At 43.7% G+C, this 24,055-nt stretch overlaps 1 protein-coding gene across 1 annotated transcript in view; it reads right to left on the minus strand.

Moving 5' to 3' along the window:
• The window catches only part of LOC126474523 (cholinesterase-like), an 88,374-nt gene that overhangs the window by 38,153 nt on the left and 26,166 nt on the right, over positions 1-24,055 (minus strand). The window contains exon 4 of the mRNA XM_050101994.1: positions 13,530-13,715. Coding sequence (XP_049957951.1) covers positions 13,530-13,715 — 186 coding nt within the window. The remainder of the gene's footprint in view (positions 1-13,529; positions 13,716-24,055) is intronic.

A 24,055-nucleotide genomic window follows, 5' to 3' on the forward strand; every position in this document is an offset into this window, starting at 1 on the left:
GTTGCGAAGTAAGCGAGCACAGATAGCCTCGCTAACAGCAGCAGTCTACCAACAGACTCACGCAAGGACGCACACAGACAGCTCCGAGAGAAGCCTGGAGAGTGCTGAGTAAGGGGAAGTGAGGCCAGCACGCTAAGTTACGCTGCAATATACTGTGGGAGTAACAACAAAAAGTTACCACCATGGGTAAAAACGTCCATCTGCCAGATATAAATAGTGGAGCACAGAGAGCAGCAGACAGAAGCCATTAGGAAGCAGTTCGGATCTGAGGACCGATGTGGTCCATGTCCGAATGCTCAATCTTTGTAGGTGACGATTCTGGGAGTCTGTTCCAGCTTGCAGGAGTCATCTGTTCGCTGCCAGATGTCAACTTCAGCTCTGGAGGTCGGCCCGAGTTTAGTCGGCACCATGGCTGACTAACTACAGCGAGAACTTCGAGTAGGACTGGCCGCAGCGCGGTCTTGGTCACAGGCGCCGCCGGGGACTGACGCCTGGACTTCACGGCAACCCGGCCACACGGCGCGCGGTCCGCCCATGAGAGGACCTCGTGGACATCGCGACTGACGGCTTCCCAGCTGCCGGTGCAGCAGGCATCGGCAGCTGACCTCACAGCGACGAGTTCATCTCAACCACAGGGCATCCTGGCTTCAGCGGAGCACTGGTGGCCTGAGGCTCCCGAGTGCAATCAGCGGCGTGCATTGCGCGCTCTGTCGGAGAATTTACACTGCAGCAGCCACGCGGAGGGATCCGCAGGGTTGGGCAGCAACGACGAGGGAGAAATTGCAAAGAAAGTTCAATAAATAATGGTAAAACTCCACACCATCTCAATCTTAGGTGCAGCCATTGTGTCTGCTGCTAACAAGTGGTGCAGAAGTGGCTACGCCTGCTGATAGCGAGACCTGCCACCTGCTACAAATCGTCTTTATGTGAATGGGCGGTGATATACTCCGAAGACTGCTGACACAGCGTCAGCACATTAAGAAGGAATGCGCCGTAATTCCACTGGCCTGAGAGTCACCAAAGAGAAGAATACACGATTTAAACTGGTCTGAGAGCCGCCAAAGAGAAGAACACATGATTTAAACTTTAAACTTCTCGATGTGCTGCCAAGTATGCTAACCAATTTTCTCAACTGCACTCGGCGCTGTCATCCCAATAACAGTTGGGATCTCAGTCCAGGACACTACAGATTATTACTTACTCCATAAAAGAGCGGACTGGTCGTGTTGGGTCGCTTCCCCCGTCGTAGGTTCGAGTCCTCCCTCGGGCATGAATGCGTGTGTTGTCCTTAGTGTAAGTTAATTTAAGTTAGATTAAGTAGTGCGTAAACTTAGGGACCTATGACCTCAGCGGTTTGGTCCTATAAGACCTTATCACAAATTTCCAATTTTCGTGTTGGGTTGCTGCAGATAGTGTAGAACGGATACCAGGCGGTCATGTGACCTTAAATTGCTGATGTGAGCCTTGGCACTCAAGTGGAGTGTGTATTTACCTGTTGGTTGTATGCAGTCAGCACTGCAAGATGACCTGACGTGAAGACGTCACAGAATTGGATAAAGGAGCTACCGTGATTAGTCCATGACCACACCGTGACTGAAGTTGCTTCATCTCTTGGAATATCAGCGCAGACTGTCCAACATGTCTACAGGGAAAGGTGCACCAATCGCAGTCAATTAATGCAGCATAAGATCATTAGCCGCTAAAATGTCCTGCCCGAAGCGGTCCTGAGGTGTAGCGTCACGTCACCGACAGTAACTTTCACACCAGACTAAAACTCCGTCCAAACAAGCCTTCGAAGGCCCAACGGTACCGACCAGCCGCCGTGTCATTCTTAGCCTTCAGACATCACTGGATGTTTATCAGTAAACTCTTCCGGGCTAAGTTGCCGTGGTCGATCTGTAGAATTTCTTCTCCCTGACGTTTCGTTCTCAACTACGGAGAACATCTTCCGAGGTGAGTCGTCGACTCACCTCGGAAGATGTTCTCCGTAGTTGAGAACGAAACGTCAGGGAGAAGAAATTCTACAGATCGACCACGGCAACTTAGCCCGGAAGAGTTTACTGTTAAAGACGCCGGCCGTGAAAGCCTACATGGAATGATCACTGGATGTGGTTATGGACGGGCATGTAGTAGGCACACCTCTCTCCCAGCCGTATGTCAGTTTACGAGACCGGAGCCACTACTTCTCAATCAAGTAGCTCCTCAGTTTGGCTCACACGGGCTGAGTAGACTCCCCTTGCCAACAGCGCTCGGCTGGCTGGATAGTCACTTATCCAAGTGCTAGCCCAGCCCCACAGCGCTTAACTTCGGTTACCTAATGGGAACCAGTGTTACCACTGCGGCAAGACGTTCATCATTCAAACCAGACGTGAACTGCTGCTATTGCAGTTCACGTCTGCTGCTATTCCGAGCGAACACAGCGAAGAGAATTGCATCCGTATTTGAAGTTGGCCATCCCACAAAAGGCCATTGTTCACAGCAGAACATAAAGTTTACATCTTAAGTTGACCAAATAACTTGCAAACTGGACAGTAACTGGAGAAATGGAGTGAGGTCCAAAGGGTAACGATTTTGCTTCTTTTCAAATGACTAGGTGCGTCGAGTTGTCATGTAATTGTAGATACACAAATAAAAGGACGCACCACGAAAGAATTATTGGCATAGGACTGACGTCAGTAGATATGATGTACATGCACAGACAAAAAAATGATTACAGTTTCAGAAAAATTGGAGAATTTATTCAAGAGCAAGAGCTTCAATGGTGTGAATATACTGACATCTAAAGACAATGCTTCAAGAATATGCTTCTAAGAAACAATAAACCAATAATTTATAAAATAAAAGTTAGCCAAAATGTTATTATGGCGTAAATCTGCCTATGTTTACATGTTTCATAGTGAAATTCTTTTCGTGAGTGCTAAATTTCCCATTAAGTTTATTTTCCTTGCATTCTCGAACCAATATCTGACAGTTAGAGGGGAGATTCGTAAATGACTACACAGTTTCCTGTAGGTGGATATTTAAAGCTGATTTGAAGCCTGGCTTGTTAATTTTCGATTTATCAATTTGATGCGTCCTTTTCGGGCCATTCTAAATAAATCGGAGTTCTTCCCCAATTTTAATTTATCTCGATTTCAGCGCCATCTCTCAAAGGTTTAAAAAAAAAAAAGACAAAACTTGATAACTTTTTTATGGAGAATCGCAATTTGCAATAAAAAAATGGGCGTTTCCATTTAAGATTTAAGAGTTGCCCCCCGCCCCATCCAAGGGGTCGGGGACGGGGGTTCAGGTGTAGTATCATTTGATGTCCCCCTTTGAGCTTACGAACTTGTCTTACCCACTATTTTTATCCGATGTATAGTTTTCGAGATAATCTCATCCGAAACGCCGGCCGGTGGGGCCGAGCGGTTCTAGGCGCTTCAGTCTGGAACCGCGCGACTGCTACGGTGGCAGGTTCGAATCCTGGATGTGTGTGTTGTCCTTAGGTTAGTTAGGTTTAAGTAGTTCTAAGTTCTAGGGGACTGATGACCTCATATGTTAAGTCCCATAGTGCTCAGAGCCATTTGAACCATTTTTCATCCGAAACTTCAGATGAACCAAGCTGTAGAACGAGTTTGACACTATGCGAATGCGCTAAACTTCAAATTTACATCTGTATTTCAAGGAACTTTCCACACTTATGTAATTACCTGTGGTCATATGTATTTTTGTCATTTATTGAGCACTGAGCCTATGTGTCTATTCACATAATGCTGACTTTTAAGTTCAAGTGGATATAACTTATTATTCATTTATTCACTACGGTTTGTTTCTGTTACTCTATCATATATGAGACTTTTGATCTCCTATGTCAGTTACGACATCCTGTTTTCTCAAAGGGATGCAATGACAATGCTTTTATGATTTTCATGAATTATGAGGCACTCGACAAGTTATACTTGTGCCTTATACTATTATTACAGATTCTGTACCGTATCTTTATCTGAATATCAAAAGGAGTGCCACATTAAAACATTTTGGTGTGGTTGTCAGTGGACAAAGTGTGAGTTGTCTCTGAGTCTGCTGCACCTAAAACATGTGTTTCTTCTATTGGTAGATGATTTTTACTGTGTTAAACAACTATAAATAACATTTTGACTTCTTGCCATGTCACGCAGATTTGAGTGCTCACCAACCCGTACTTGTACATATATTTTACTTCTCTTTGCACTGCCGGCCGGTGTGGTCGTGCGGTTCTAAGCGCGTCAGTTTGGAACCGCGTGACCGCTACGGTCGCAGGTTCGAATCCTGCCTCGGGCATGGATGTGTGTGATGTCCTTAGGTTAGTTAGGTTTAAGTAGTTCTAAGTTCTAGGGGACTGTTGACCTCAGTAGTTGTCCCATAGTGCTCAGAGCCATTTGAACCATCTCTTTGCACTATTTGTGTACTCAGGGTACCCTCCGCCACACACCGTCAGGTGGCTTGCGGAGTATGGATGTAGATGTAGATGTAGGTTTGCAGTTCTATATAGTATTTGTATCTATACAACTGAAACCCAACTTTTTTTTACAATCTTGGTGAACTATAAATAACATTTTGGTATTCTGTCAAATTAAGTACTATCAATGTTAGCCGGAGATCAGTGCTTACAGAGAAGCTGCGCAACTTGAGAGATCGCAGCCTGCCGTGATCGTACAACACAGAAGCGCCAAAGAAACTGGTATAAGTATGCTTATTCAAATACAGAAAGCTTTAAACATGCATAATACGGCGCTGCTCTTGTCAACGCCTATGTAAGACAACAAGTGTCTGACGGAGTTGTCAGATCGGTTACTGCTGCTGCAATGGCAGGTTAACAAGATTTAAGTGCCTTTGAATGTGGTGGTATAGTCGGCGCACGAGCGATGAGATACACCTTGTCCAAGGTAGCGATGAAGTGGGAATTTTCCCGTACGACCATTTCATGAGCGTTCTGTGAATATCAGGAATCCGGTAAAACATTAAATCTCCGACCTCGCTGCGACCGGAAAAAGATCCTTCAAGAACGGAACCAGTCAAGACTGAAGAGATCGTTCAGTGTGACAGAAATATAACTCTTCAATAAATTGCTGCAGATTTCAATGCTGCGCAACCAACAAGTGTTAGCGTGTGAACCATTCAACGGAACATCATCGATATTGGCTTTCGGAGCCGAACACCTCCTTGTGCACCCTTGATGATTGCACGACACAAAGCCTTACGCCTCGCCTGGGACCGTGAACACCGACAATAGACTGTTGATGACTGGAATCATGTAGCCTGATCGGACGAGTTTCGTTTCTAACTGTATCGAGCGGATGGACGTGTACTGGTATGGACACGACCTCGTGAATCTATGGACTCTGCATGTCAACAAGGGACTGTTCTAGCTGGTGGACGCTCTGTAATGATGTGGGGTGTGTGCAGTTGGAGTGATGTGGGACCCCTGATACGTCTAGATACGACTCTGAAAGGTGACGCGTACGCACGCATCCTGTCTGATCACCTGCATGCATTCATCATGCATTTTCGACGGGCTGAGGCAATTCCAGCACGACAACGCGACACCCCGCACGTCCAGAAATGCTACAGAGTGGTTCCAGGAACATTCTTCTGATTTAAAACACTTCCGCTGGCCACAAAATCTCCAGACATGAACATTATTGAGCATATCTGCGATGCCTTGCAACGTGCTGTTCAGAAGAGAACTCCACCCCCTTGTACTCTTACGGATTTGTGGACAGCCCTTCAGGATTCATGGTGTCAGTTCCCTCCAACACTACTTCAGACATTAGTCGAGTCCATGCCACTTCGTGTTGCGGCACTTCTGCGTGCTCGCGGGGGCCCTACGCGATATTAGGCAGGTGTACCAATATCTTTGGCTCTTCAGTGTAGTAGTGCCGGAGAGTGCGCAGTAGAGGGATTTTGTCAGATTTCTGTTAACATACAATCAGAGTAATATTCGTGTCTTTTTTGTACCCAGAAACGTGTTTAGACATTGTGGAATTGAGCCGTGGAAAAAATTGCTAAGAGCGCGCCGCAGGGCGTTGTGTGAAGCAGTCGCCCTCCGTTTATGGCGGTGGCGCCTCCGGTGGAAAAGGGTAAAGGTTGCCTGTTCACGTGCATTTAAGGGGCGCTATACGCTCGCCAGTCGGTCAGTTGGTCAGTCGGAGCGAGTCTGGATCAGTCACTCGTCACCAGTTCGTGGACTGTCTCTCGTTCGCATTTGTGCGGCAGTTAGTGTCTGTCTGTCGTTCGATAACAAGCGTAGAGCAGCGCATTACAATCTGAAAGTGAAGGTACGTGCTCTCAAAGACAGTTGGTGGGCAAATAAAGCAAATGAAATACAGTTATATGCCGACGCACACCAAACGGGCAGAATCTTTGAGTCCCTGAAAACTATCTTTGGTCCAAGAGTTGGGAAGGTAGCACCAGTCTATAACAAAGATAAAAGTTATCGGCTGACGCAACAGAGTGACATCCTGTCTCAGTGGGCGGAACATTTTAATGACGTTCTTAATCCCGACCATCAGACAACCGATATTCCATACATAGAAGCACTTGAAGACCTGCCAGTTGAGGAACAACTTGCGGATGCCCCTTCCTACAATGAATTCATTTCAGCACTGGCTAAGCTGAAAAATGACAAAACAGCAGGATTAGATAACTTGCCATCAGAGCTATATAAATATGGGGGGCCAAACATCAAGAAACCATTGTTTGCTCTGATCTTAAGGATTTGGGAGTATGAAATGATTCCACAAGACTGGAAAGATGCTTGTATTTCCAAGATCTATAAAGGCAAAGGTGACATATCAGACTGCAGCTCCCACAGGGGCATTTCTCTTCTCTCAGCAGCGGGAAAAGTCCTTGCCCACATAATTAACACCCGGTTAACACACTTTGCAGAAAAACTGCTACCAGAGACCCAGTGTGGCTTTCGCCCAAACAGAGGCACAGTGGATGCCATATTTGTTGTCAAATAAATGCAAGAGAAAAGCTTAGAGCAACATCGGCCTTTGTTCATGTGCTTTGTAGACCTGGAGAAAGCTTTTGATCGTGTCCCACGGGAAGCTCTCTGGATCATACTAAAGAAAACTGGGTGCCCTGACAAAATTGTCAGTTTGATTCGGCAGTTTCATGAAAACATGACGGCAAAAATCCGCCATGAGGACAAGCTCTCAGAACAGTTTCCCGTGACATGTGGTGCAAAACAAGGCTGTGTTCTGGCTCCCACACTCTTCTCACTTTACTTCGCAGTTGTTATGAGAGACGCGACTAAAGCCTGTAGTAATCAAATTAGTCTCGACACAAGGACAGACAAAACTGTCTTCAACATCTCTCGCCTCAGAACAAAAAGTCGCGTAACCAAACTATCCATCTTAGAGATTCTCTACACGGATGATGTATGCATGATGACTAATTCTTGCGAAACTCTTCAGACTTACATAAATCTGCCAAATGCCTCCTGCAGAAGATTTGGCTTAGCCATTAGCATCACTAAGACGCAAGTTCTCAAACAGCCACTTAGAGGTCTTAATGCAGATGACTCCAGTATTGAGATAAATAACAAATCCTTGCAAAATGTGTCAAATTTCAAATACCTGGGAAGCCAAATTAGAAGTGATAACAGCCTGACAACGGAAATCGCAGCGCGTATAGCCAGCGCAGCCTCAGCCTTCGGTAAGCTTAATGACCGAGTATGGAAATCACATGATCTCAAACTACAAACAAAAACTGCAGTCTACAAAGCAGTAGCATTATTCACCTTACTCTATGCCTCGGAAACCTGGTGCTGTTACAAAGCTGACATTAAGAAGCTAGATAAATTTCATCTTCGATGTCTGATATCAATTCTGCGCATCAAATGGGAAGACCGTGTCCCAAACACGGAGATTTTGCGCCGCGTGAAACTGGCTGGTATTGAAGCTTTAATAATGAAACATCAACTGAGATGGAGTGGTCACATAGTACGCATGGATGACAGTAGGCTACCTAAAGCGGTGTTCTACTCGCAGCTCTCGTGCGGGAAGAGGAGGAAAGATGGTCAACACCTGCGATATAAAGACACCATTAAACGCCACCTTGCAGCCTGTGGCATTCCGAGCAACCGTTGGCAGGAGCTAGCATTGCGCCGATCGGAGTGGCGATCAGTTGTACATAAGAGCATCGAACAATTCGAGCAAAAGCATCTAATGAACCTGGATGCTAAAAGAGAGCTCCGAAAATCTCAGCTGAAGCCTGTCTACACGTATACTTACAACTCTGCTGGTCACCTTCACTGTGCTTCATGCAACAGGATATTCAAAGCGAAATTCGGATTCGCGAGCCACATCCGAGCCTACCACAACAAGGACAGAGAAGACTGACGGAGTCGCTGTCGCTGGACACGGCGAGGAGGACATCATCATCATCATGTCTGTCGATCGGATCAAACTTTAACGTTGGCAAAATGAGACTCTTGCCACTCCGCCAGTAGCAGAACTCCGCTAGTGGTCACCCGGTCAGGGCTGAGTTCCTGCATCTGAGTCTGCGCATTGGGGCGCCAGTCTGCTCGAGTTGCTCGGGCAACGGTCATTGGTGGTTGGATCGATCGGTTGGTGGGTCGCGCACTGAGACACAAGATGACTTGTCCGCCTTGAGCGTCGGCGCATGTGAAGTCGCCACGTGAGTCCAGTGGGCCGCGCCGTATAGCGAGGGGTAGTAGCTTCGCGGCCGACACGAGAGCAACAGGAGTCAACCCACGACATCGGTCTGGCTGGTGCGAGCTGCGACGCCGTGAGACGGGAGATCGGCGCGGCTTCCTGCGTCCGTTGAAGCGGCGGGCAGCGGACGGTTCGGGAGAGCGTTTTCGGGGTGCTACGCCAGGTCTTCGCCAGAAATCGCAGTTTATTAGAAGTTAAGTGATTGGAGATATGCTGTTTCATTTACTTGTTAAATTGTACTTGTTTTCTTGGCGAGGTCACCAGCCGCTTTGCTATGGGGTCGTCCCACTATTCTTCTCCGTTTGCCCACCCACGGGAAGGTGGTTATTTATGAATTGGGTGGTCCGTTTTTCCCTTGTGGAGTAGGGGCGGGTTAGAGCAAACTGCGGTTCGGGTTGTTCGGTAATCTTCCTGTCAATTTGCCATACGTTAATAGCTGCCTCTGTCATGTTTGTCGGATTCTGTGTTAAAGAATTTATTGCTTGAAGTGTAACCGCCGAAATCCTGAAATATGTTTTGATCTTGCCTATGATCTTGAGAGGCGGTATGTGTGTAATGTAGAGCATGTTTGACAACCTTGTATATTTTATGTAAGACTGCGTTTCATGGGGTTTTATTTAAATGGTCATTTTAGTATATAAAGTTGCCATCCTTCCAGCGTAAGAGTTTTTTGTAAAATCGAGTTGCACCTTCGGTGGCAAGTTAATCTTTTAATGTTAGTGTTTTTTACCATTTCCATCCCTCCTACGGGGTGCATAGTTTATGTGCTTGTGTGAGTTGTTGAAATTTTTAGTTCAAAGTAATCTGGTGTGTTGTAGATTTGCACCAGTGTAGTCTTTCAGAGGCTGTTGTGAGCGGTCGTGACTATGGCCGCGTCAAAAGGGAGCGGCAAGGTTCTCAGCCCGAAAGCACATACAGTCAAAAATTGTTCTTTCTGCCTCGGAATAAATTGTAACTTGATATTTAGAGGGTGCTTTCTGATTATAATTTTAAATCTGTTTCTAAAAAAAAGGAAAAAAAGGCTTTTAGGAATAAAATTTCTATTTCTTGAAAGACATTTGATTTGTTTTCATCATTTACCCACTGGCAACTACTTCCACGCTCACATAGTGTGATTAAATGGGTGAAAGTAAATTCACGGTTCAGGAATAATTATAGATCTGTGTAAAGCTTGTCAGTGTTTGAAAAATATATTACAAGTGTAATAGACTGTACACTTTATTGGTTTCTATCACTTTTTCTTACATCGCTGAAAGTTAGTTGACCAAACACCTCCTCATCATTCGATGTTTATGTCTAAAAAAACATGGCTGTAGTTGTTGCAATTAGTTCATGGATTGTAATCTGCATGGATCGCATTTTGCTTTTGTTCTGTGGTCGTATGTCAGGGAGGAACTGGAGCGTTTTGATAGGATCAATCCGAAGATTCTGTTTACCTGGGAGGAGGAGGCAGGCGGAATATTACATTTCCTTGATGTATTAGTTTTGAAGAAAGAAGATGATAGCTTGTGCCACACGGTTTCCGAAAACCCACGCGCACAGATGGTTACATACGCCGAGATTCTAACCACCACCCACAGCAAAAGCGATGTATCATAAAAAATTGGCGGACAGAGCAAGGAAAATCTGCTTGACGCAGAATTAAAACATCTCACCAATGCATTGCAAGAGTGATTATTCGTTCACTAATGCGAAATGAGCGTTAGGAACACTGCGTAGAGATTATAGCGGTGCTCTAGCGCAGGTGAAATTGAAAGTTTTCCTGCCATTCATTAAGGACATGACTGACTGCGTAGGAAAAATCCTAAAAAAAAGCAGAATACCGCAGTAATCTAAACACCTACACAGGAGATACTAGATCACCTAAAATCGGCCAAGGATGCTCGCAAACCGATGGAGAAAGCTGGAATTTATGGATTCCTTACAGTTGGAGGTATACGTGAGCACTACAAAAAGAACTGTCAAAAAACGACTCAAAGAGGACAAGGAAAATAATAAAAGAGGGGAGACTGACAGATTAGCTGTTGCTGAACATGAACTGCAGCAGGAGACCACCACGTTCGTTTTGATAGCCACAAGCGGCTACCATGAAAGGCTAGTCAGAGAGGCCATAGTAATTGCGAAACACCCTAGAAATTTGAGCAGAAGAAGGAGGGCGTGAAACGGAATTAAATTTGGATTCCGGTGGTGAGGAAGATGTGTATTCCACCGTGGGATGATAGCAACAGCGGACGACGGTAGTCGTCAACGGCCAATTGTGCTCGCGTGTTCAAAACAAGTGACTTCACGCCACTGTACGGAAGCTCTCGGAAACGGAATTTTACTGTAGCCAGGATGTGAATCGGACAGTCAACAAAGCTATGATCCCCTTGAAGATGGCCTCAGCTGATGGGGACGAAACATTGCGTTGTAATGTGAAATTTATTCGACCATCGGATAGCCCAGAACATTTTATTAACTGTGACATTTCCGGTCGTGAAAGTTTACATTTTTCGATAATGTACCTGTTACCATGTGGTGTGGCCTGTTTGATGCTATGTGTGTACGTACAGTGTGCGAAACTAGCCCCGTCTGATGGACGAGAAAATGGTAGTTTCTCGTCGTCGGTGAGTTGTACTACAGAGTAGCTCGAGGCCGAGACTTATAGTATTTTAAGAAGTGCTGTATCAGCGAAGTATAATGTTTCATTTGCTTTAAAATACTGAAAACGGAAGGAGCCACAACCAACTTGCTACACCAAATAAGAAGAAAACTTAAAACTTAACAATAAATTCACAGTTTACAATAAAAATACAAAGTATCTCATCGGCTACCTGTGTGTACATAACACGCATCTATCAGCTTGTAGCCCTTAAAAACTGGAATACTAAAGCGAAAGATAGAGTTTTTCAACCTCAGTTTTCATCCTTTATCAGTGCCTATTCGTAATACGCAGATAGTGGTATGATTCTCAATTACAAAAAGATTCTTCACCGTAGTTTGAAACAATTAGAATCAGTAGAAGAATACTAATGATTTTCTGTAGTATTTCACCTTTTAACACTCTTCAAGGAAAGCAATGAGCGGTGGACAGATTATTTTTTCTTCTTTTATTTCCCTCTTTCATTTAATATTTGGATTACATGTATATCGAAACGAAGGAAGTCATAGTTTTTCAATCTTTGTCCCACGTCTACGCTTATTATAGCAGATAATATGAATAAAAAACTGAAAATCGGTTATTTCCGAAACCGGCTTTGTCACGGTTTCAGAGTCCAAGTTAAACTGGCATTGAAAAAAACGATAAACACCATCCATACTCCATATTTCTTCCTCTGGGAGTTCTTTAAGTCCAGAGTGTTCTAAAATCGGCGTTCAAACCTCTAGGCGCTGGAGGGAAATACCCGTAAAGAAGTCGTCGGTATTCCTATTACTGTACTGGAGAACACTTCGCTTAGTAGCTTGATAGTTCCTCTACAGGATGAAAAGTATTTAAACCGACAAAGTCTGGGAGGTTGTCGGGGACATCAAGACAAATATTTTCCCCTAATGTCATTTTTTCCTATGAGGATTATTTAAACCGGTGGAGGCCGTATTACGCTCATCAGATGTTAGACGCCGTATTACGCTCTTCAGTTGTAGGCAACTGCTGTCCACCAGTGTAGTAGTGCATTGTCTCTGTTTACTAATGGAGCGATACACCTGGAGTGAGTACACTGATATGGTTGGTGCGCTACGTAGTACGGACGAGCTGCACAGCGGGTTTATCAACAACAATATCCTAATCGCCGATCCCGCATCATACGACCTTTGCTGCTGTGTACCAACGTCTGCGTAAGACCGGGTCATTTAGCAGATTACCTGGACAGGGACGGCGTCGCACGGTAAGATCACTGCAATTTGAGGAATTTGTCTTGCAGCATGTGGAGCGGGATCCTTCAATCAGTGCGGTTCTTCGTTAATGTGTGGGTCGGTGTTGATGGGGACTGTTTAATTGGGCCGTATCTGCTACCTAGGCCATTAAATGGCAGGCACTATTATAATTTTCTCAGCAGAGCATTGCCAGAATTGCTGGAAGACGTCCCGCTCCCTACAAGACAACGCATGTGGTTCCACCCGGCACATTTCGGTCATCGTATGCGTCGTTTCCTGGACCGACGGTTCCCAGAAACGTGGATTGGCAGAGGTGGTCCTGTACTATGGCCTGCTCGATCCCCAGATATGTCCCCTCTGGACTTTTTCGTATGGGGCTAGATGCGCAACCCTGTTTACGCAACTCCTGTTGCATCAGAAGAGGATCTGGTTGCCCGGATAGTAGCAGCAGCAGGAACAATTCAGGATACTCCTGGGGTTTTTGCCCGTGTCAGACAGAACACGATCCAACGGTGTAACATTTGTTTACGTGTCAATGGAGGCATTTTCGAAAATCTAATGTAACTGAAATGTGTTGTCTCTTGGGCATAAGAAATTTAAAAGTGTTTGTTGGTTTAATTAATTTGCGACCAGAGAAATCTTCCTCTACCTGTTTAAAAACTCCTCATAGGAAAAAATGACATTAGGGAAAAATATTTATTTTGATGTCCCCTACAACCTCCCAGAGTTTATCGCTTTAAATACTTTTCACCCTGTATATGAGTGCTCCGCTAACCGTGGTGCCCATCTGAGTGGTGTGATCTTTAAGAAGTGAGTCCTATATACCGCATGGAACTCAAAAGCCTCACGCGTCTGCATTTGTAAATTATGATGACCTGTGTTCATAAAGTTTTTGTGAACTGTTGAAAAAGGGGCGTTCTCTCTGGATCACCCTGTAAAGTAAATGTGGAGCTAAACAATGCCACAACTTCTCACCTGAGGAGAGCGGTGAGACGAAATGCACCGAAGTAGACATCGAACCGGCGCTTTGTCCGAATAACGTGACTCGCTGCGGATCGCCGCCGAAGCTGGCGATGTTGTTCTGCACCCAGGTCAGCGCCAGCTGTTGGTCCTTGAGTCCCGCGTTGCCAGGTGCGACGGCGTCTCCCGTTCCCAGAAAACCTGGAATTGAACACGACATCCATGACAAAGGAAGTTATTCTCAACAGAGCCAAACGACTACTGTAGAGGTAGACACCGAATGTTAAGGCGAAATGTGCTGATCGCAGTTGTGTGAATGCAGTATTCATGATCCATTTAAAAAATATCTTTAATTTTTGGTTCAAAAGTACCTGAATTTGTAGTGCACGAGCACAAAACAAAAGCGAGAAACGTTTACATATAGAGGGTGACACAGAAAAACATTTCCACAATCCAATAAAACTAGAAGTGGTGAAGGAAAGAAATTGCATTCATAGTAATTAAAACAGTACAACTTTGTCATTTACAAAACATTGATGGCATTTATCATTTTTCAAAAATTACGTCCCTTAGATAGCGTGAAATCTGCTGATGAGATTCCTCATTGACCGCTGCAAATCTCAGCTGGGATACTGTGAACAGTATCCTGAATTCTCTGTTTTAACTCACACAAGGTTCTTGGATGTGTCATGTAGACTTTTTTCTTGAGGTAGTCCCACAAGAAAAAATCTAAAACGAATAAATCTGGCGATTTAGGGGGCCATGGAACGTTACCGAATCGTGAAACCACAAGGTTGCCAAATAATTCTCGCCCATGTGCCATTGATTGCCGTGCACTGTGTGATGTCGCTCCGTCCTGATGAAACGAATCTTCTTGAACGTTTGGAAAGTTGTTCAATGAAATTGTAACTTAAGTTCGTAATATCTCCACGTACGATCGGCATTGACAGTTATTGTTTTTCCCTGTTCATTAACCAAAAAATACGGTCTGATAATCCCACACCATACTGTCACTTTATGAGCGTGTGAAGAGCGCTCATGAACGTCATTGGGGTTTGTGTTTGCCCAGTAACGGTAGTTCTATTTATTCATATAACCTGTGAGATGAAAATGTGCCTCATTTGACACCCACAATTTGTTTAGAAATTTTGTCATTGTTTATTTTTGTTATCATTTGTTCACAGAATCCTAATCGTAATAGGAAATCGTTGTCCTTCAATAGTTGCACCATCTGTAGTTTGTGTGGATGAAATTTCAAATCAAGATGAATAATTCTACGAACACACTCCCGGGACATTCCATCCACTGCTGCTTGCTTACGAATTGAATGGCGTGGGCTCCGTAAGACAGACTCGCGTACAACATCAATGTTTGCTGGAGAACGCACACTTCTTGATCGTCCTGTTGGTTTCTTCTTGAAGGCAGATCCAATCTCTACAACTTATTAATCCATCATTTTATCGCGTGTTTCAACATAACGGCATCATGACGTCCTAAATTATAAAATCGTCAAAACCCTCTCTTCACCGCTACCAAACTATCATTGTTTTTATAAAACATTTTTGTGGCTACCACAAGCTGTTGTCCGTTACACTGATCCATCATTACTGAAATGGCGGACTGTTTACTCGCTGTAATCGAACCCGCAGTGCTGCCACCTGCCCATGTCTGCCACTACTCATTTCAAACATTCCCGTTATTCTGTCACCCTGTACATTAAGATGAGTAATGAGGAGAAACTGAATAGAATTAGCGAGACAAATTTATGGCACAACTTGACTAAAAGAGAGGATCGGTTGATAGGACACATTCTGAGACATCAGTGGATCATCAGTTTAGTACTGGAGGAAAGTGTGGGAGGCAAAAATCATAGAGGGAGATCAAGAGATGAATACAATAAACAAATTCAGAAGGAAGTAGATTGCAGTTATTGAGAGATGAAGAGGCATCAATCCTGTCTTCGGACTAAAGACCACAACAAGAACAACACAGTACCAAATTTTCCAACGTAAAATTCATGGACGTGTCCTAGCCCTTATATGATGATAAGAAACTCAAGAAATTTACACGATATGAAAGGCTAACTGACCAGCAGTGCCGTGCGGTGTCTAAGGAAAACTGAACATCCTCTAGATGTAGGAGAAGTTATCATGAACGTTTTAACATACAACTTGTACATACAGTTGGTGTCTACATATAATGACACCGCGGATCCAAGTTTCCGGAAAGCATCATCAATGTGAATATAAAAAGGTTGCTAGCAAGATATTCCTACGCAATTCTTAGTTCCAAACAATGGTAGTTGCTTGCAATTTTAATATTTGCTTACTCTCGTGACACTAGTATAAGTGTAATTTCAAATAATTTTGCTTTACCATTATTGTCACAGTGCAGGCTCTTGGTGACCAACACTGAAGAGTTTTTGCTCAGACCTTATAGTATCCCAAGGGTACGATGAGCTTCCGCTTATCTTGTCACTCAGCATTCTTCCCCGTATGCACGTCGTTACTAATTTACTTTGCCAATCTCCAAACTGCTTTCAAAAGTGCGGCGAATCAATTGTGTGTCCTATCTACAGGTTGGAAAAATACCTTCCCATGCTACTAATACCAAATATCAATCCCTACAACGATAATAAACGTAAATCTAAGGCATTAGTTGAGGTTATGAAAACAAAGTAGCTCGCCCCAAAGCACATAGAGACAAGACTAGATGTGGTGGCTTTACTTATAAGCAGACACGATTGATCTTTCAGCAAGTCATTCTGTACAAAGCATCGTCAAAATCTTCCTATTTTCTTGTATTCTTTAGTATGAATACAAATGTGATGCCATTCTCCATATTACCCCATATCTACTAAGTCCACAGCTCGTGTTCTAGTAACTAGTGTTGCTGTCTCAGGACCACAGGGTCCCGGGTTCGATTACCGGCCAGGTTGGGGATTTTTTCTGCCCAGGTATTGGGTGTTTGTGTTGTCCCCATCATTTCATTGTCGTCATCATTCGTGACAGTGGCTAGATTGAATTATGTAAAAAGATTGGACTGTGTAAAAATTGGGTCTTTTTACGGGTGCTGATGACCGCTCAGTTAAGCACCTCACAAACCAAATATCATCATCATCTACAGTTAGTTTTGGAGGTGTAAACGTGTTCACCTTATTCAGTTCTTGGTCACCAACAAAGATCTTTAACCCCAGAACAAACTTCCGTCCGTTAGCAAATTTACTGTTCCTTGATGCATCTGTATGAATGGTATCATATTTAGCCTAAGTTGTTTAATAAAGGTCTTTTCTTCCCAGTTCGGTTCAGTATCTCTTCATTAGTTACTCGATCTACCTCTCTAATCTTCAATAATCTTCTCTAACACCACATTTCAAAACCTGGTATTCAGTTCTTGTATAGCAATATTTCCGCCCACGTTTGACTTCCATACAACGAATGCTCCATACACATACATAAAACACATTTCCTGACAAAAAAAGTTAAGTAGCCAGAAAGGAGGATGAAAGGAAATGAAAATTCACCCGTTGAAGGGGTACATGATGTTATTGTGATTATAAAACATAATGAAATTTATGAAGATCTTGGGCAGTTTGAGCACACAAATCACTATCACGTTGCACTGTCACTGACCTGCACTGATACACTGATTCAGTAGGGATGGGCATTACAGAGCTGTTGTGTAGTCATCTGAGGTAAGCTGGCCCAAAACTGTTCTAAGTGGTCGTTGATATCCTGGGACTGATATGGAGTTGACGTCCAAGCTGTTCCCAGGTGTGTTCTACTGGAGACAAAATCAATGGATCTTGCTGGCCACAGGTGTACCTCAGCATCACGAAGACAGTTCATAGAGACATGTGTTACATACGGACGAGCATTATTAATTGTAAAATGACACCACGATAGTGACATAGGAGAGGTAAAACAAGATAATTCAAGGTGTCCATGATGTACCGCTATGCCGTCAGTACCAGCTGCGACCTAAAATCATACTCGATAGCTCCCCACACCATTATACCAAGAGTACTGTGTCTCTGGAAGAATGGGACCTCTCTCTCGCTACACAAGAAGACGATCATTCTAGGTAGTGCACAACCTCAATTCATCACTGAACACGATGTGATAGCAGTTATCAGTAGTCCATAACACCACTCCAATCTCAGCCATTTGTGTTGTGGTGTTAATGGTAGTCTATGCATGGCATGATAATTGGTTCAAATGGCTCTGAGCCCTATGGGACTTAACTTCTGAGGTCATCAGTCCCCTAGAACATAGAACTACTTAAACCTAACTAACACACATTCATGCCCAAGGCAGGATTCGAACCTGCGACCGTAGCAGCAGCGCGGTTCCGTACTGAAGCGCCTAGAACCGCTCGGCCACAAGGCCGGCATGGCATGATAATTCTCTAATCCGGCTGCCAACCATTGGTGTAGGATGACACTGAATGAGGCAGCGCGTCCATTACTTGATCTTGGATGCCACACACAGATGTGAAGGCGTTACCCCGACTGTATTCCGTTAGAAACGTGCAAAGTACGAAGTATATCACAGCTGAGATAGCCACATGAGAGCGCAGATGTTACGCCTTATAAAATACAACACAGCCACTGAATGTTGCGAGGGGGCCATCCAGGCGAGATATGAAAATAGTTGACACAGCAACATCTAAGCGGAACAAGGCAGAAGCCTTTAGATACCAGCAACTGCAGAAGTGTTCAATATACATGCTGCAAGGCATAGCAAAGCCAAAAATAGTGAGGCCCGTGAATTGTAAATACCTAGTTACTTTTGTATTGAAATGTTCTTGAGTAATATTGCAGCACTATCGTCACATGGCTGTGACACTTGAGATGCCGTCTGGAATGCTGTAAAGAATCTTCAATTCGACGTCATATTAGAGCCCTGAACATAAGGCACAGAGCTACCGCCGCCACGGGGCCTGCCGAGTCCTAGGTCATAACGCACTGGCCACAGTGCTCTTAGAGTCACAGCACTGGAGACATACGCCACTCCTGAGCTCGGACGAATTCGCTGACGGAAGCAGTGGTGTTACGCCAATGCTCGGGCATGCTACGCTTTGTCAGCATTGTGGGATGCCACGCCTACCCATGAGGAAGACAAGTCGATGCCTCAGCCACAATAAAGGAATATGAAACCAGAAAACAAATCTACTGACACCACTTCTGTTTCAGTGTGCTTGGTCCACTATGAAGCGATCCCGCTCCCACTCATGTGGTGGTCACATGTGGTGGAATGAAATGTTGATGATGAGTCAGTCTGACCTCACGTTGTGATACAGTCCTACGTCAGCACACGATTACATCCAAATCTCCCTCAAATCAAGGTATTCTACGATTGGACCAGCCGACTAAATGGAGCCCACCAATGGCACCTATTTTCAAACTCTGTTACCCGCTGACTAAACTGTCTTACAAGCGTATGCAGCCTCTACGTGTCTTTCACAGTAATGACTCAACATGCTACGCTGTTCACGCTTGTGCATACACGGAACCTGGAAACAATAATAAATACGAACAAAACTAACACACTTGGTGGCTGTTCAAGTTGTTACGACAAATTGCAACTCTGATCATTTATCTTTTGCCCATCTGTGCATGAGTAGGAAGTTAGTTTATCATCATACCATGCCTTCTAGTTGCTTCAATTTTTTTTTTTTTTTTTTTTTTTTTTTGGCGGATTGGCAGACAGTGACCTCACGTTGTGATACAGTCCTACGTCAGCACACGATTACATCCAAATCTCCCTCAAATCAAGGTATTCTACGATTGGACCAGCCGACTAAATGGAGCCCACCAATGGCACCTATTTTCAAACTCTGTTACCCGCTGACTAAACTGTCTTACAAGCGTATGCAGCCTCTACGTGTCTTTCACAGTAATGACTCAACATGCTACGCTGTTCACGCTTGTGCATACACGGAACCTGGAAACAATAATAAATACGAACAAAACTAACACACTTGGTGGCTGTTCAAGTTGTTACGACAAATTGCAACTCTGATCATTTATCTTTTGCCCATCTGTGCATGAGTAGGAAGTTAGTTTATCATCATACCATGCCTTCTAGTTGCTTCAATTTTTTTTTTTTTTTTTTTTTTTTTTTGGCGGATTGGCAGACAGTGAACATTCCAATAGGTAAATTTATATGTGATATTACAATATTTTCTTTTAAGAAAAATCTTTCTCATGCTGTTGCTAGTCTGTATATTATATCTTGGTTGCTTCGCTTTCGTTAGTTAGTTTTGTGTCCCGAGTGAACCCATGTACTACTATTAGTGTGTAATCTCCTCAGCATCGCAAGATTTGTGTTTCCTATATTGCGTTATCATTCATTCGTTTTTGTTTTATGCATCTTGTAACATTTTTCAATAAAATATTCGTTCCATCACTGATATTATCAGTCCTTTGCCATGTAATAGCATGGAAAAAATTTAAAGTTATTATCTCTCCATCCTGAGCTTTAATTCTTCTTTCCAAATTTCTCCCTAATTTGTCTCACTGCTTGCTGAACCCTTTTTCTTTTTATTAGTCATAAGTATTTTTACGAGCTTGATGTGGTCTGCCACGATACCTCTATTTTGTCAACTTCTGCATGTCACAGTAACATCTCCACTTTTCATTCTCAATAGTGTGCCTGATGGATCCCAGTTTCTGTCTTTACATGGAGTTTTCTTCCTCTACCACTCCCTCTAGTACCGCGACAGTTGTTCTTTAGTGTATTGATACAAGTTCGTTCATCTGGTCCCTTCTTCCAGTCTTTTCCATGTGTACCTTTCTTCGCCAGTTACGTGGAAAATCTGCTCGTTCCTGATCTTATTAATCCACCTAATTCTTAAAATCCCTCCGTAGCACCACATTTGAAAACCTTCAATTCTATTTTGTTTTTGTTCTCCCACAATTCATGTTTCACTTTCATACAATGCTGTGCTCGATAAGTTCAAAAATGGTTCAAATGACTCTGAGCACTATGGGACTTAACTTCTGAGGTCATCAGTCCCCTAGAACCTAGAACTACTTCAACCTAACTAACCTAAGGACATCACACACATCCATGCCCGAGGCGGGATTCGAATCTGCGACCGTAGCGGTCACGCGGTTTCAGACTGTAGCGCCTAGAACCGCTCGGCCACCGCGGCCGGCAGCTCGATAAGTACATCCTAAAAATTTCTTCCTTAAATTGAGGACTATCTTTGATTACTAGTAGACATCCCCTGACCAGGAATGCCTTTGCTAGGCTGTCCTCCTTGCTTCGCGCATCACTTGTTATTTTGCATCCAAAATACCGAAAGTCTTTCACTTTTTCTACTTCGTTGCCATCAAATTTGATGTAGAGTTTGTCGCTAATCTCCTTTCTAGTGCTCCTTATTTTACTTTTGTCTTCATGGATTTACTATCTATCTATAGTGTATGCTCATTACACTGTTTATTCAAGACATCCTTTAAAACTTCCTCCCTTTCACTGAGAACTGCATTCTCATCAGCGAATATTAGCATTGATATCCTTTCACCTCGTATTCTAAGTCAACAAATTTTATGACTGTGTCACGATTTGTTTAACCACTGCTTCTGTTAACAAACGCAACGTAGGAATTGCCGCTCTCCTATCTTTACCTTTCCTAATGTCAAACTGACATCTTTTCCATTCTAGTTTCCACTATCTGCTCTCTTCTTTGCATTAAAAAATAGAGTTCTCATTGCACTCTTAATGTTGACGCACTTGCTTTTAATTTCATTGATGACTGGTTCCTTATTTTCTATATTTCGAATGTGTTCTTCCGGCGATCATTCCTTTTTCGAACTTTTCGTTTTACCTGTAGCCATTTCACCATTGGTTTCCTTTACTTACTATTTGTTGCAGTCTTAACTGAGTTATACTGCTGCATTCCTGCCTATATTTCAGTATATCCTACTTCCGTCGATGAGTTGGTGTATTTCTTCTGTTACCCGAGCTTTCCTCTCAGTTACCTTCCTATCACTTATACGTCCAACTTCCGTGATATCTCTTTTTCTAATGTCCATTCGTCTTCAAGTGAACTGCCTATTTCGGTATTTATTACCGCAGTATCTACGGCTATAGAGTACTTCAGACGCTTCTCGTGATTTTTCAATATTTTAGTATCCCTATTATTTTCGCTTTACTTCTTCTAAACGATTCTCTTGAACTTGAATTTAGTCTTCTACGTTACAAATTGCGGTTAGAGTCTACTTCTGCTCCTGGATACGTCTTACAATGCACTGTCTGATTTCGGAGTCTACGTCTGACCACAATGTAATCCAGCTTGAATCTTATCATATCTCCTCTTGGTAACATCAGTTTCCAGTACCAAGAAGTGGCCCTTAAACTCTGTCAGCTCTTCGGTCCTCTTTGACAAGGGTGATGGAAGACCGAAGACGATTCCTTATAACAGATGTCTTCGACCAGCATTGCTGATGATTTTTGTTAAACTTTCAACAATGACTGGGATACAACTCGACACCCACAATGTTTTGATCACTACTTGCAGACGTACCCATGGACTACAAGGCAAGTTTAGCTCAATGTAGAGACCGAATGACAGAGTAGATGTGTTACTCTCCACGCCAACTTCTTTCTCAACTACTGGCCTTTCAGTCATATAATTTGAATGTGGTTTCTATACTAGCTGCAAGCCTAATTTGTTTGAAGAAAATGGGGAATTTCTTGTGGAACATTCCCTCTTTAGCCCATATAGTTTCATGAAGTTCTGATTTGTGGTGGCACTACACGTCGCCTTCAAAATAGCGTCTTGTAATGGACGAGCGTCTCAAGCAGAGAGCTGTCAAGGAGATTATTTTGGCGGGAAACCAGAGCATCACAGATATTCATAGGCGCTTGCAGAGTGTCTACGAAGGTCTGGCACTGAACAAAAGCACAGGTAGTATTTGGCCAGGTGTCTGTCACAACAAGATCGAGCAAAACTGTTCTCCCGCCTGCATACCTACGGAGACTTGACGGCGAACAAAAGCTCGGTGAGTCGTTGGGCGAGGCGTCTGTCACCATCGCAACAAAGTCGCGCAGATCTGTCTTTCTCCCGCGTGCCGGCCAGCCGTCCACAATTGTGACCACTACAATATTGGAATGTGCGGACGCTCTCATTCGACGTAATCGTCGGCTACAAGTAAACACCTCGCTGCACAACTTGACATCTCTGATATGCTGCCAAACTCGTCCACGAGTTGGAGTACTCAAAGGTGTGTACCCGCTAAGTTCCTCACCACGTAACAGAATATCATAACGAGCAACGAAGGACCATCTGTGCGCAATTGCTTGCTCGTTACGAGGCTCACCGTCACAGGCGATGAAGCATTGGTTCACCAATTCGAACGGGAAACAAAACGACAATTCATGGAGTGGCGCCTCACCATCTTTCTTCCGAAGAATAAGTTCAAACCCGCACTCTCAGCCGGGAATATCATAGAGACGGTCTTCTGTGACTGAAGGGATTGCTGTGTGATGTCCCCCATCATGATGCAATGATCAACTGAAAAGTGTATTGTGCTACTCCCAGAAAATTGAAGAAGGGGCTTCAACGTGCTCGTCGCCACAAAAATACAAACCAGCTTCTCCTTCTACATGGCAGCGCAAAGCCTGACAGAAGACTCGCAGCCTACAGGGGCTGACAAAGCTACACTGGAATGCCCTTCCCCATGCACACTACCTTTCAGATCTCGTACCATGCAAATTCCATCCGTTTGGCTCAATTAAGGATGGAATCCACCGGAAGTAGTATTTGGATGATTGGGAAGTTGCTGATGCAGCAAGGCTTTGGCACCGACATCAATAGAGTGGTACCATGAGAGCATGCAGGTCCTCCCAGTAAGTTGCCCTTCCCATTGAACGGGGACTATGTTGAAAAATAAGTTTTGTATCCAGAACAGTGAGGAATAATGTTGTGTATTGTAACGCTGAATGAAACCAACGGCCTTCAGAAGAAAATGTGTTGGATTACTTATTGAAAGCCCCTAGTGGCAAAGAGATCACTATTGACTTGATTCGAACCATCCGTTTTCTTATAAGATTACTGACTTCAGTTCGTTATTTCACAGGTTGCATAGTGTTCCACTTAGCCATGAAGCCTTTGAAATGGAACTGAAAATACATACCAATACTAATACCATTTCAACGGATATAATGCTGAGTTTTTAACAACATTATTAGAGGAATTGTTAAAACAAATCTGAAAAATAATGAATAACACCAACTCTGATTAACGCTAACTAGGTCTTGGTAGAATTTTTGAAGGAGTTCACAAAGGATAGCATGCAGAGAAGGTTACCCACGCTGGTTTGATACTTAAGATACTTGTTGGCTGCTCGAGGCACAAAAGGAGGTCAGGGATTGACTTCTTGAATGGTACAGGTGCGTATGGAATTTCTTGCTACTGTTGTCCAGTAAGATATGTTGGTCAGACGGGGAAATGTTTTAATTTTAGATTTAAAGAAGACTCTGGTAGCAAGAACTCGAAAATCGCGCTCAGTACACACCTACGTGATGCAGCAC

The sequence above is a fragment of the Schistocerca serialis genome, chromosome 4 (assembly GCF_023864345.2).
Source record: "Schistocerca serialis cubense isolate TAMUIC-IGC-003099 chromosome 4, iqSchSeri2.2, whole genome shotgun sequence".
Taxonomy (NCBI): domain Eukaryota; kingdom Metazoa; phylum Arthropoda; class Insecta; order Orthoptera; family Acrididae; genus Schistocerca; species Schistocerca serialis.